The sequence below is a fragment of the Rhodamnia argentea genome, chromosome 9 (assembly GCF_020921035.1).
Source record: "Rhodamnia argentea isolate NSW1041297 chromosome 9, ASM2092103v1, whole genome shotgun sequence".
NCBI classification, from domain to species: domain Eukaryota; kingdom Viridiplantae; phylum Streptophyta; class Magnoliopsida; order Myrtales; family Myrtaceae; genus Rhodamnia; species Rhodamnia argentea.
Window position 1 is genome coordinate 7,683,684 of NC_063158.1, and position 15,227 is coordinate 7,698,910.

Sequence of the window (15,227 nt, forward strand, 5' to 3'; positions counted from 1 at the left end):
GTGCACGTTTTCTCGCCAACTCAGTAATGAACCTAGGGATGTCACACATCTTAACCAATACATGATGATTTAATTCAATTCTTATTTTTGGTCATGGACTAGGTGCATATGATGTACACGCACGCCTAAGGTGGACATATATTGATGTGTCCAATATGCACACATGTAGTTTCTCTATTTTTTTAAATTAAAAATGTTTTGTATTAATATATAGTATATGTATTGCGCGCACATGAGATGTGCATACAACATTAGTTGTGCTGACCAAGGTGTTTTTTAAAACAACTTGGTTTGCAAGTTTTTCGCACGACTTGGTGACCAAGTTCAACAACTTGATCACCAAGTTGCTTCCATCCCAATAAATATAGATAGGGTGCCTTTGGTGGGAAAAGAAAAGAGAAGTGTGCACCGTGTGGGCATGCCTTTGTGCGAGTGTACAAGAGTTGAAAGAGAGCAGAAAATCGCTTTCTTTGTTCTCGTTCTTGTTACCGAAAAATCGAGAGTGTGGAGTTTCGTATCCACAAGATTGCTAGCACAATCGAAGGTGGTGATCATCCACAAGTTCCATCTTTCCATTCGTCGTGTGATTGGTAATGTGTCTGAACTACGAGTCCGACGTTTGTGGGACTCAAATGAAGAACATCCGAACTAATCCATTTCAAACACGCTTTAAGAGATAATCCGCAAGCCTCCTTCGTTTAGTTTGATTTTCGATTGAAACGCGAGAACGATGCATTTGGAGATCCATGTATGGGTTTAGGGTTTAGTTCCATTGCGTTTGCGTTTTAATTTTACCCGTACATGTTTCGTGAAAACCCAACAGCAAATGGGTGTATGGTGTCGATGGGTTTTTAGATTTTTCTTTTTTCTTTTTTATTCAAGTGCAAATTCTCATTTTGGGTAGATGTACATGTAGGTAATTCAAAATACATGTGAATGTATAGAGATATTAATGACGTCATTGACTAAACCTGTCAAAACTAATCGTAAACCAATTTTCTAACCCATATACAAGCTGAGTTGTTAAATATGCTAATTATATTCAATAAATGAGCCATAAATTGGTTTAAACATAATATAAATGTTAAATGAGTTATAAATGGGTTTACATTTAATTTATACCCATTCTCTCACCCTCACTCGATCTCGTTGTCACTCGGCACTAAGGAGTTTTCCTATATTAGATTTTTTTATTGGGTCGGGTTCTATCATATCATATTCTATTATACAAGCCACACTATATGTGCTATGTGCATATCGCTAAATCATGCTTCATCCTTACGTGTCCCCACCCCACTCCCCCCAAAGGTGGGGAGTTAAGCCTCTTACCTCTCTCTTTCCAAATGGGAAGAGTAGCCACCGGAGCCCTATATTAGATTGAATATGAAAGTGTTTTAAGTATATTGATCACTAGGTATGCATTACAATAAATGAGTTATAAACAGGTTAAATGGATCATTTCGATCGGATTTATGACCCGATCCGATCCATCGGTTTTGACAAGTCCCCGGCTAACCTCTCACAAAAATCATTAACTTTAACTCCTTCACATTATTAATAAATCCAAGTAACTTTCATTATGTCAGCTGTCGCGAGGAGGTTCCGACTAAGCAGCGCAATTGGGCGTTATGATTTGTCCGATTACCTGGTGAATGCTTTGGATAATTCTAATGCTGGCTCCCGGTAAGCCGGCGAGAAAGTTCATTAGAGATTTTGATGCAAATAAATCTCACGGTGGCTAGTGGTGGGGCACTTCGTGGGCATAGAAATTGACAATTTGTAGAAATTTGGAGAGAGAAAGTGAGATCGGGAAGGAAGAGAGTTACAGAGGAGAGAGATTGAAATCTGTAGAAATTTTGGAAAAAGAACTTGGGGTTGAGGGTATTTACGGAAAATAAAAAGTGAATGAGAAATGGATTTTAGAAAAATTTGAAATATAAGACCCACTTATCATGTGGTAATTTTTGAGTATGGTGTTGTAAAGATGCGTTTGCCCTCCGGTAGCAGTAAATATTTTCTCGTCAAAGTGGAGTGGAGTGGGAGTGATATTCCCCAGTACAGTAAAGTGGACAGGTCATCATCACCTTCCTCAGCAAGGTATCAAACATCATTCCTTCCATCAACCTGCCAAAAATCCTTCATTTCCAAAGGTTTTTCGACACACCCTTATCAATCTCTCTCTCTCTCTCTCTCTCTCTCTCTCCCGATTTTCTCCAAAATGGAAAAAGGGCCGGTGCATTCTCCGCCATTGAAGAACCCTTCTCCTGACATCTTCCTTCCCTCGCCTTCTTCTCCTTCAAGAAGCATCGATGATAATGCCAACTTTCCGGTTTCAGCCAGTCATTGCAAGCCTCCTTCTTGCTCTGCTTCTGGCCCTGCCAGCCAAGGGAAGATGGCGGCGACTTTGCGCTCTTCCCTTCTGGGTCTTGTTCCTTCCGAGCTCGAGATCGATAAGGCCATTCGTGCTCTCCTCGAGTCTGTGAAGTTTGTTCCCTCCTACCTCTCTCTCTCTCCTCCTGATATGGTTTTTCTTTTTTGCTTGCGACTGTGTTTGATTCCTTTTCATCTCACACGACCATGTCGCCTGCGAATTCCCGGAGATTGTAAAGATGCTCGACACGGAATAGGATGAAATAAGATCGCATTGGGATTTGAAGAAAGGCTGCTTCTGTGCTGCTGAAAGAACTTTGGCTTGTGCGTGACGAGTCATTTTGATTTGTCCTGCTAAGGGTTTTATCCAAGATTGTCTTTTGGTGCTGTCCGAGGCTTTGACAGAGTTGTGGATGGATGGGAAAATAGTCTTGCAAAAGGAGAAGCAAACTCGCTGATGATTTACCTCTGTCGATGAGTTGGTCGCACTGCGCCGAATTAGGCAAATGAGCAATGCTCCTCGTTTTTCTGTTTCATGCAAAGTTAGATTTTGGTAATGTTCTTGTAGCCGATGCATCATAGAGGAACAATGGGGTGAATTCGATGAAATTTGACTAAACCCTCTTTAGTATGGTAAAGTATACTATCGGGCTTCGAGCTACTTTTTTGTGAATTGCCAGTCTGTGTTTTGGTCAGTGATGTTTTGGTTCCTACAACAACAACAACATATCAAGCCTTATCCCACTAAGAGTCTCGTTTGTCAAATAACAATTAAAGAAGCACGTTCCCATATCCAAAAGCTGGTGCTCCATTTACTGTATTTTGCTATGAAATCTCTCCTCCACATGTTCATACACGATCTCCCTCTGATTAGTTTTCGGTTGAACCAGCCTCTGGCAGAGTGCTTCTTCAACTGGCTCTGAGCAAAACTGGATGCGGCTTTTCGGATGTAGGGATTCGAGCATATTGATGTCTAGTGGATGGGGGAGAGTTCGGCATGCCCTTCATCTGCTGCTGACGGAACCAGCTATTAAGGTGCCATATTCTCGAATGGATGTATTGTGCTATCCTCTAGTAGATTGGTTTTTTTCCCGGGCCGAATCTTGGTTTAGTTCTGAATGAATAATGAGACTAAAACCTGGGGTAACTAAGAACAAGCAAATTAGATTTAGCAATTTGTTTTAGAATTGTGAAATACGTCCTGACTCGAACTATGGCTCAAGCTGAAGCTTGATCCTTTCTTTTTTATCATCGTTTGTCATTATGCTAGAACAAACCTTATAATCCTTAACTGAGTTTTAACGGGAGGATATATCTGTTTGTAGAGATTGGTTATCTCGTTAGTCTCGGATAAAGCTTTCTGGAGCGCTATTATGAACAATCAGTCGGTCCAGAAGTTCCAGGAGTTGCTCCTCTCAGGTTTGCATGGACTTAACCAAAACAAGATTATTGCTTCAGTGGACTGAACTTTGCATATTGCTTCTATCGTTTAACATCTTGTCTTACGCCAAAAATGTTTATCATAGCAACACGGCGGTACTCAGAACAGAAGAAAAAGTTACTTCATTGCAGTCTTGAGATGCTCATTAAAGTCTTGTAAGTTCCTCTTTTTTGGTTAGTGGCACGACACAGTGGCCAGTTAAGACAGCAGTCCAAATAGGTGCAAAAAGTGGGTAGATAGGGATAAATATCAGTTTGATCTATAGATAAATATGATCGAGGGAGGGCATAGGGTCTCACGACCCATGAATCTGACTAAAGTGGAATAAGATCGGATAACGGGGTTTAAGTTCATCTTCTGATTGTGTCTGTCCAAAGAAGTATCCTAGTTGTTATATCAAGCGCCGCCAAGATTGGTACAAGAGTAGCGCATCAAAACTGCTTTTGTAGAGATCAAGATCTGCTTGAATGTTTTGGAGCATATCTTGATTTTCTTATTCACTAAGAGTAGCATAACTTGATTCTCTGCAACCTTTTCTATGCGAGAAAAAAGGTTCTCAAAACTGTATGCTTTGCAGATGATACTAAAAGCCCTCTGATTTATGAGGAAATAGACTGGGGTACGAACAATCCGCGGTGGCTCTTGGACATCTTGAAGGACAAAATCATGGAACTCATTGAAAAATTCAAGCTGCTTTTGATCGAGACGTTTCAACATTCCCGGCCTCCCACGCCAGAGGCTACGGCTGAGTTGGAGGACAGAGTTGGATCGTCCTTGCTGCTTTCGGTCCTAATCATCTTGGTTGTAGTGTTGGCACGAGTTCAACCTTCGTTTCAATTCTAGGCAGATTCATGACATGGTGCACTCAAGATGTGATAAAGGTGTACCGAGTTTGCTGTTGAACCTGAGTTCCCCATAGTACTTGTATATGAATTCGTGTGAACAGCTTGCGAGAGGTAAAAGTGTTGCTGCTGCACTTAATTTTAGTTTTCCTGAGAATTTCGCAGAGGAACCTTTCTCATTAGACACCTCGCCCCAGATGAAGCGCTGAGTCAAGAAGCTACCAACAGCACGAGATATCTACAGAAAATGCTGAATATTTGTTGCATGAACAGCGACATCTGGGGCGCACTAACAATAATAGTCGACTGCTTTTGTTAAAGAGGCGTGTTGTTTACATGCTTTTAGACATTTCAAAGTAGTATCTCTTAGCAAACCGAGATTCGCAATTTCATGTTCATTTGCGTCAATCTGTTGCCAATCCTATGCACGGTGTTTTAATTCAATGCTGATGGTCAAGTCGGCGAGCATTTTCTGTTCCTGCTAAACACGGACCGAAATAATGCATATAGGTTGCAGTCGAACAATGCCAATTGAGAGCCTAAGCACAAGGCAAAATAAGGGAAATCGAAACCAAGATAATTTCTTCAAGTTCACCTCAGCAATCACAGGGATAATTGTTTCGCGGATCCAGGTCTCCAAGAGAACATGGACTGAACATCGCCGATGGAAGAATCCAGGAGCCACCGAGGGAGAGATAAACTTTCCTGAGAGTTCAGTCTATATCAGCGTTGAAGCATCTTGTATTCCCAATGGTGCTGCTACTGCTGCTGCTGGTAATTGCAGGGTATTCTTTTGGTAGTAGTGTGTACAATGCAGACGAATGCAAATATTAATCAACACTTGCCATTTCACCCTAGAAAAACAACTTCATCTACCCCAGAATGAGTACCGAATCCTTCCAAAAGATTGATTGGCAAACGCTAGATTGTCTCATTAAAAGAACTTCAAGCCAATGAATTTTTGGGAAGGCAAGCCAATCCCAAATTCACTCTGCACTGCGAAACACAGCTCAATAGTGCCAAGAGCCAGACTATTTACATCCATCAATATAAAGATACTCGACAATATTATCCACTTTGAACATTCCTATATTGCTCGGGGCCACAAAACCAGACCGCTAAAACAAGAGAACAGGATGACTTGATACTCAAGTGAGATATCCATTTCTGGAGTGAAGGAAAAAATAACTCCAAGCGATCCATGTTGTCACCAAGAGTTCATCAGAATCAGTTATTAAGGCTGCAACAAGCGACGACAACCTCAGCAGATGTTAGACCACTACGACAAAAATAAGAAAGTTCTCTCGCACATCTGAAGATCAAGGTTCAAGACATCCACAATTTTGGGCCCATTAATTCCCGTCCTGCAGCAGAACCTTGGGTTGCAAGCTTCTGAATACGGGATGAAAATTCCTCAGCCTGCAAATAGTAAAGAGAGATCAGTCTTCTCACTCAGAAGAACATCAAAGACGATTTTTTCTTCTAGCCTGCATCTTATATACCTTATATAGACAAACTGCAGATGGTACAAGCACCATATTGCTGCCATAGTATTATTATTCTTTCAAACATTCTGCCTCCTAGCATTACCAAGCTTTTGAACATGACGGTACATTACATCCCGCTTAAACTAGTCCAGTTTTGTTTCAGCGAAGAAAAAGAATTAATATATTCCAAGGATATTATCCAGCACCATATAGTTAGCCATGAAACAGCTGGCGAATGGGTTCAATGTTTTGAAGCAATTGTAGATGAAACTTAAAACTTATGATGCAGGGCCCAAACCTTCTCATCAACCCACATTAAAGAGCTAAGCTGATTGTTTAAAATCCTGACAACAGCATCCAGTGGTGTCATGCCGTCGATGTTGTCGAGCTCTCCACCCTGGGAGAAGCAGAACAGAAGCATCATCTGTCTAACACGAAATAGCATTTCCAAAACTCAAATAGCTCCTGTCAAAGCAACTGTCAAAGTAAAGTCTCTACCTGGCTGGAATTCAGAGTCTGGATGACTGATTTAATTTGTTCCGTCATTTGCTCCAGCTCCCTCTCTATCAACTCAGCTTGTTCATACCTGCGACGCAAACAAGATCATTATCACCCGAAAGAAGTTAAAATAACCGTAAGATGCTCAAAAACCAAGAGAGTTATAAAATTGCCAGCCATGAGTTAATGTTTCCAGGCCTCTCTCTCACATAACAAGCCAAAAATGCCTGTAAGATGCTCAAAGGCCAAAAGAGTGATGGGGGTGCTACCAATTGATTAATGGTTCCAGCCCTTCAACACCAGTATTAACTCAAGGTCAGACCATTAATGAGAAGTATCAATTCAAGGCCAGGAGGTTTTTGGCCAGGAGTTTGGATAAAGTTCTAAAACCATTAGGTCCAATTCTCCAAATCGTTAAAACACACAAAAATTGAGATCTGAGTATGCAATTCTGTGTGAGCTTAAGCGTTATTGCAAATAATGGTTCATGCATTGAGCCCACAATTTCGTAATGCACAACTATTTATATTGATGTCGAATATGATTGAAAAGACAAACTAATCATTAGGAACTGAAATAACAAAGGTGGCAATTCAAGGTGTGGAGTTGGGACAGAAGTTGGCAAGGTTTGTCCTATGACTAAATCACAGCAGATGAACAATACTCCAGCCTCTTCAAAAGACAATATCAGCTCCTATCGCAAGTGTTCATCAGATGATGTAAAAGGACTATTTCTCATACAAATAAAAGTCCTAAGTAAGGACGACTTTCTCCGTTTAAAAAGATCAAGCACTCAATAAATATTGCAACAAGACAGATGTAATCAATAAGGCTGCGTTTGGTCGTCGGGATTTCTAGTCCGGATAGAATTGGATAGGATAGGATAAGAAATCTAGGGATTTAGCCATATCCTATTCATTGTTTGGTGAATCATGGATTTAAAGTCGGATATTCTCATATCCTATCATATCCTGCATTTGATAGAAAGCGTATATTAATATAAAGGACATATATGCCCTTACGTGATGCTCATGAAATATTCCGATCTTATTATTATAAAAATAACGTTTTCATACACAAAAAAACTTGAAAATATACACATTTTATTAGATTTTCAAACCTCTTTGTAAAAAATAAATAAATAAAATGAAAATAGAAACAAATGAGACAAGGAAGTTGTCATCATTCTAAAAGTTAGCTTTTATATGACGGATAAGAGAAATCCTATTCGACCTTATCCTATCCCCTCCCCCGGATTTTTTTATCCAGGTTATATCCCCTCTATATCCGACATTATACTATCCGGGACACCTACCAAACACGGGATAGGATAAAACATATCATATCCCGAGTTTTATACGGACGACCAAACGCAACCTAAGGATCTAACTTAATGAAAAGGGTATATCCATCAGATAAAGGAGAACAAGAGAGAATTCAGTTCTGACATTGCATCTCTAGTGGACGCGGCTTCATCATCGAGCAATAAACCGCGTTCATCCTTATAAATACGCTCAGCTTCTTCTTCAACACTCTGCAAAGCATTGTCAACCTAATGCACATAGGAAAGTTAGAATCATCCTTCCTCCAAAATTACACCCAGATGAGTAAGTCACTGACTCACAGAGAAGCAAATATGGACAATCCTGAACTACAAACCAATAAAAAAAAAAAATCCCAAACATAGCCTTAATGCACATTATTTCCTTAACAATGCCACCTGTAGTAAGTGCATGAAGTTAAATTCACACCATCATCTAAATTTCTTGCTAAGATGACAGAAGGTTGACTAATTATGCAATAGGGACACAAACCAATCAACATAGAACCCAATGGAAAAGAAGATACTTTCAGCTGGGTTCCACTAGCAGGAATTTATTTGCATAAGCGTCATTCTAAGATCTTAAATAGCTTTGCCATTCCTAAGATCAAAGAATAACTATATCCCACTACATATATTTTTTCTTGTCCATAGAGAAAGTTTACCAGAATAACTTCCATCAAACAAACCCAAATCACAAAGGTCCTTTCATGACTACATGTAAGAAATCCCATTTATCTCACCAACAAACGCATCTTCACAACTAAGGACTAGTGGAATCTAAATACCTTCTCCAAAACCTGCTCAAGATTTTGTCCGATACTAAACTATCAAAAGAAATAGCAACCCTGCGAAAGAAACAAATATACCTCTTGCTGATGAGTTTCAATTAATTCCAGCTGTCTCTCCAGGCTACCTTGGGTTTCAACCACTTTTGCCACTTCTATCTGGATCATTTTCATATATCAGGCCACTGAGGAAAAATTTCCAAGCAGATAATAAAATTAATTTAACAAAGTTGAAACTGATTTGAGTAAAGGTAAGAGGTAGTTCGGGCCATCTTATGCAGAGAAAAAAAATCATTTACCATTCAATAACTCTTATCTTTGGGATTTCTGACATAAAAAGAATGCATCTATAAAAGTACAGAATCCATGATAAAGATACAATTGTTCAGAGACTCTGAAATCTTCTGACATGATCCAATTTTCAGCAAATTCAAAGAAAGTACAGTGTAGAAAATGTTATATGTTCTTCTTTGGACAGATAATGGCACATGCAGACTAGTTTAAAATATTTTCTCATGTTGAGCAATTATAACCTCAAGTCTAAGAAGAACATCACGATTCTTCAAAATCCTCTTGTCCCACTCAGCTATGGCATTTGCCTGCTTCCGGAATTTCCCTGTTCGCTCTTGTAGCTCAGCATTCCACTCCTTAATAATCTGCAAGAAGAAAAAGTAAAAGCTGCATGTGAGAAAAGAAGACAGGGAGGGTTGGAAATAAGATAGAAAATTTAAGGTGGCTGGTCGTGAAGAGTTTACAAGATACAAAGGATACTTCAAGTGTCAAATTTGGATCCATGAGAATAAAAAAGTTCTTTTAAGTGGACGAACTGTCCTGTCATATCAAAACAACAAAAGATAAGATCCATCTCACAAATGGCTCGGTTTCCCTCTTTGTTTTAATTAAGCAAACAAAATTTGATGACAACGAAAGGAACCAAACTAAGCCTTAGCCATATTTGATGGATTGACGTTCATAAAGCATGACAAATTGGCAATAATTTGACTAGAAATGGCCTGGCAAAGTCAGTGATATGAACTTCATTGGATTAGTTTGATCTTTCTCCTAGTGCATAGTTTCACATGTAAGCTGTACCCCTCCACTGCTCTTAAATATACCTTTAATTTTTCATAGGAGAAAATATTTATGAGAACAGTTAACTGTTCTGATGTTTCTTCATAGAGCAACAGAGTTAATTGCAGAGGAACTGAAAAAGGAAACTTCAGACTCCCAGGAGAAGATGGAGCATGGTACAGGTGGACAATTCTTAGTTTCCAGAATTCATCTCAATTAAGAAGATCCCTAACAGTCAATGCGTAAATAGAAGATTGGTATGACAAATTGACAATAATTTTGACCAGAAATGGCCTGGCAAAGTCAGTGATATGAACTCCACTGGATTATTTTCATGTTTCTCCTCATGCATAGTTTCATGTATAAGCTGTACACCTCCAGTGCAATTTCATATAGCTTTACTTTTTTATAGGGAAAGAAAAATACTAATCAGAAAAATGGATTTAATCTCCCTTAAAACAGATAACCATATCTTGATGTTTCTTCATAGAGACACGAAGGTAATTGCAGAGCAACTGAGCAAGGAAACTTTAGACTCCCTGTAGAAGATGGAGCATGCTACAAGTGGGTAATTATAGTTTCCAGAATTCATCTTAAGAAGATCCCAAACAGCTAATGATGTCAATACAAGATCAGTCTTCCAAAGAACAATGCTTTTAACTCCACATTTCAACACCAAAGAAGAGCCTAAACAGATATATATCCTTCTTCACAAGAACGGATGCAACTCTCATAGATTCCTTGAGCAAATATGCCTAGAAAAGTCCCCAATGACAAAGACAAAATGATGCCCCTCTGTCTCATGGGGAAACCCAAATTTACTAAAATCTTGCATAGGACAACAGAAGTAAATGGTCCATTAACTTGGATCATGGATTGGAAAAGAGCATATTCATTTCATTGTATATTATGATAAACTGCAACGAAAAAGTGTAGCATATACCTCCTCAACTGTCTTTCCAACAATCTCTGAAGGTAGTTTTGGTACCGCAACAGCGGCACTGGTGCTTGATGTTGTTCTAAAGGAAGTAAATAAGATAAAAAGGAAATAAGCTGAAATATTCTGATTCCAACAACATATACTCTAGGATTGACGTAATAACTTCAAAATTGAACAAAAGGAAATGAACAAAGTAAGCTCAAATGATGCCAATCATCTCAAGCGAAATATAGTGGTAGTATAAAATAAAATAAAAAACAAAAGATGGATAGAAGATAAAGGAAAGTGTTTCTGAAATTCCTATAGCAGTTTGTTTTCACCTATGAAAAATTTTAATGATGGATAGTGGAAAAAGGAAATTATATTTGAAATTCCTTCTTTATTAGAAAATACAAAAGCGGGGTGGTCTTCAAAAGATACTAGATGAAACAAATAGTTAGAAAAAGCAAACTCTTGTTGGCTAGTAGATAAAGCAAACTTACATAAACAAGAACTCTTCAGAAAAAAGAAAGGAGTTGATCTTTGAACAAATAGTGCAAAAAGAGAGCAATAATTTTCCATGAGTATGAGAAACAATACCAGGATAACCATAGAAATGGAACAATAAAGTGTCATGCCATGTTATGAAGTAAAAAGTACATTACTTAGCTATCAAGACAGTGAATACAGACCCGCTACTCGAAGCTACAATAAGAGATGGTGTCGGAGCTGTAGTCGTGCTGGCAGTAGAAGCTGTTGTTGTTGTGGTAGCAGGGACACCTTAAAAAGAGGTTTTTAGAAATCATTCAACACGACATCTTATTCCTTAAGCATAAAACCAGAAATACGAAACAATGTATCAGCTACCCATGTTAGCTGCTACATGAATTAAAAATAAAAATACCATGTCACCCCATATTTATTTGCTAAAAGACGATAAGAAGATGCTAACATCTACTTGACAAGTCAAGGATGCCTATATTATGAAGACAATCCAAGTTCAAATAAACAGGACAAGCAGCATAGGGAAATCAATGCCATAAAATAGCGAAGAGATACTATGAGATGCTGCAAAATGTGCAAACTCCCTAAGTAAGAGTTTTTTAGGTACATTGATTTATTAACGTAACATCTGCACCAGAATTATATTCCAAAGTAGAAATGGGGATAAATGAGGACCGTGTATACTTCCGGCAAATACCATGAGGGCATTTCTTTTATGACCAAGCTTATGCAAAAACATTATAAAGGATCCGGCAATTGGTAAGTTGTAATATCTAGTTCCAAGAAATGAATTGGTCTGACTTTATTCAAGATTGCAGCAGCAAGTCATGACATGGCATGAATATTTATCCTTGAAATAATATTTTTTAAAGACTCCGACTTGTTCTAAAAGGTAACTGTACAGCTAAGACTCCTGTAAGAAGAACTAGAGAATGACAAAATAAGTGTATGTCCCAGCAAAAGATTGCATGTTTACACAAAGTGAAGAAAAAAAATCCATTCCCTGTAGTCCACCCTTGTGTTAAGCAATATTGCTATTAACATAGCAACCCCCCAACTTCTATAACCCACAGAACCAGAAAAAATTAGAGACAGATAAGAAAAAAAAGTCTTTCATCACTGCAAGCACCTTTAGAAGAACTATGCATAAGGATGCTCAGGTATGTCGAAGGTACGAGTGACAACTGGACAAAGAACAATGCTAATAAGAATGTCCACAAAGGTAGATAGATTACAGTGATTAAAAGGTCCATTTCCTTCTTATTAGGGATTTTTTAGCCTATTGCTTCATCTATGAGCCACTAAGAACATCTTTTGATTCTTCCTGGCGATTTTTCTTTACATTCAAAACACATTATCGTGCTTATGCACGGAATAATGTACTGACCCTCTACAAGTATCTCCAATTTCATCAGGAGAGAACCTTGCTGACTGCACCTCAAAACAATTAGGCAACAAACTGCCAGGCTTATAGTCGCAGTATGTCATCAAATTATGTGTCTAAGCCATGCTCAAGGCCCATTTCAATGCTACACTGATCTTGAGGATGACATTAAGATTCAGATGATTAAGCAGAGTCTTGTTTGAAAATCTTGGTCAAAAGACAAAAATAATAGAAGACCAATCGCCTGCTAGGCAGCTTACCCAAAAACATAATAACGAAAAAAGCTTAAGAGCCTGTACATTCAGTAATCCCATTGTACCATGTGATTACTATGATATAAGAACAGAAGTTAACTTAGTGAACAGAAGATATGTGCTCAACACAGCATGGTATGGCATAACTTCTTGCCTGTTTCTTATTCTTATTAGAAGGCCACAAACCCAAATTTTTTCAATTCGGATACCTTTCAAGAGATACTCATTAACATGCAGAAAGCACATATAGCAAAAGTATACATAGAAAATACAATATTCTGATACAGAAATCCTAGCTAATGAAATGGTGAGAGGAAATAGGATCCACAAGCTCTTAATCTGATATCTCATTAATAACCAAAACAGACAACAAAGCATCGCCCTAAAAAAACTAGAATAACCCATGCCTCATGCTGCAGAGCATACCTACAATTAGCACTTTCGATGTATTTACGAAAAAATCCCAACTTCTTGATCATGCTAGTTCAAACACAGTGTCAGTAACAACTCACTAAAAGCAGGGACGGTGGTGGTAGAAGGAGCTTGAGATGAAGCCGGTGTTGAAGGTTTGGTAGACAACGAAAAGCTTGGAACCGAGCTAGCAGTCGCTGAAGAAGCAGGTGTCGCAGTCACTCCAAATCCTGCAAAGGAACTAGCAGGTGCCGAAGATCCTGCACTAACTGCCGACGCAGTCAAAGTCGCAGCCACTGGCGAGGAACCCACGGCAAATGAAGACAATGTCGTCGAAGAGGACACCGAAGAGGAACCACCTGAGAATGGAGTCGATGCACTAGTGGTAGTGGTGACAGTAGAAAGCAATGGCGCCGCAGATGGGGCAAAAGAAAAGGACGTAGGCCTCGCGGAAGGTGTAGTCGAGAGCGGGGCTGGTGACACAACACTGAAAGAGAACTGCGAAGATGAGGAAGATGGTATAAATGAGAAGGTAGAGGTTGTTGTGGATGTTTCAGTGGGTGTTAAAGAAGGCGAACTAGAGATAGAGGTGGGTTTGGCAAAGGAAAACCCCGTAGAAGCAGGAAAAGGAGATGACGTTGCGGCTGAACTAGGCGAAAACATGTTAGAAAGTGAAGGAGTAGTCGCTGAAGCTGATGAAGAACCTCCGAACAACGTAGCTGTGGTGGTGGCGGCAGTGGCGGCGGCGGCCAAACTCGGACTCGCGGAGGTCGCAGTTATGCCAAACAGGGGAGAAGCCGTGGACAGACCTGTCCCAAACGAAGGCGAACCAGAACTTGCCGCTGAAGCAGTTCCTCCAAACAAGAAGGCTCCAGAAGCAGCGACGGAAGACGACGGCGTCCCTAACAAAGGCGGAGCGGCGGTCGCAGTCAAAGTCGATGACGACGTTGACGCCGCACCAAACAGTGTCGAGCTAGTACTCAAGGACGTCCCGAACAGAGGCAAACCAGAAGTGGCCGCTCCAAACAAGGACGAGCCAGAACTCGCCGAGGATTGAGGCGTCGCAAACAAGGACGAACCTGAGCTCGCACTGGAAGAAGGCAAAGGCGTACCGAACAGAGAAGTAGCGGAGCTCGCCGACGAGCCAAACAATGGCGAAGGAGAACTGGACGCGAACGGCGCCAGACCGGAGGTCGCGGCAGGCTGAACCATCCCTAAAGGCGACGATCCTCCGGTCGCGGCCGACGACGGCGTACCGAAGAGCGTCGGCGCCGAAGTCGCCGGCGCGGAGCCAAATCCGGAGAAGAATGCAGGAGCAGAGGACGCCGACGAAGAGGAAGAGGAGGGAGCGAAGCCGAAGGGAGCGGGTGCCGGGGAGGAGCTAGGGTTGGAGGCGGCGGCGAAGGGGGAGAGAGAAGCGGAGGAGGAGAGGGCGGCGAAGGAGGAGGAGGAGCTAGGGTTTGCGGCGGCGGAGGAGGAAGCGAAGGAGGACCCAGCGGAGGATCCGAACGAGAAACCCGACATTGTCGGAGCGGGTACTTTTTCCTCTGCAAGCTCGGGCGGGTGTAAATGGGAGGGGTTTTGGAGAAGCGGTTGCGCCGTGGGGTTTTTGGCCTTGGAATTTTTTGAATTTTTTTCAGAATGTGTAATCTAGATTCTAGAGAGTGGCTAGCCAGTTTGCCGTGTTTGGATTAATTTTGTACATTTTATTTATTTTTTAACCATATTTTATTTAATTTAAATGTTGTGATTTATGTATTTTGATTTTTAGTAAATTCGACAATTTTAAAACTCTCACAATAATTAAGAATTAACAAATAAATGCACATGCAATTGTTTATAATTTTTTTAGGAACGACATTGTAGATGTTGATTAAAAAAGTTTTGTTACTTCTATTTAAATCTGAACAAATGGCCCTAAGAAAATCAAATAGATT

General features: G+C 40.1%; 2 protein-coding genes across 3 annotated transcripts; one reads left to right on the plus strand and one right to left on the minus strand.

The window, feature by feature from the left end:
- The first annotated feature begins 2,094 nt into the window (after window positions 1–2,094).
- On the plus strand, window positions 2,095–4,796 carry LOC115744380. The gene is made up of 4 exons (XM_030679520.2): window positions 2,095–2,475; window positions 3,261–3,405; window positions 3,696–3,789; window positions 4,389–4,796. Exons 1-4 carry the CDS (start codon window positions 2,219–2,221, stop codon window positions 4,652–4,654), a joined length of 762 nt encoding a protein of 253 aa, XP_030535380.2. The 5' UTR covers window positions 2,095–2,218; the 3' UTR covers window positions 4,655–4,796.
- An 871-nt stretch (window positions 4,797–5,667) lies between these two features.
- LOC115744374 (nuclear pore complex protein NUP62) lies at window positions 5,668–14,938 on the minus strand. Of its 2 annotated transcripts, XM_030679503.2 has the most exons (10): window positions 14,547–14,936; window positions 13,392–13,550; window positions 11,430–11,517; window positions 10,762–10,837; window positions 9,281–9,403; window positions 8,829–8,906; window positions 8,087–8,190; window positions 6,639–6,726; window positions 6,439–6,537; window positions 5,668–6,072 (listed from the first exon to the last, which is right to left on the minus strand). In XM_030679503.2, exons 1-10 carry the CDS (start codon window positions 14,812–14,814, stop codon window positions 5,980–5,982), a joined length of 1,176 nt encoding a protein of 391 aa, XP_030535363.2. In that variant the 5' UTR covers window positions 14,815–14,936; the 3' UTR covers window positions 5,668–5,979. The 2 variants fall into 2 exon arrangements, with proteins under 2 accessions (XP_030535363.2, XP_030535362.2); XM_030679502.2 differs by having other exon boundaries at window positions 13,392–14,938.
- Window positions 14,939–15,227: the final 289 nt, after the last annotated feature.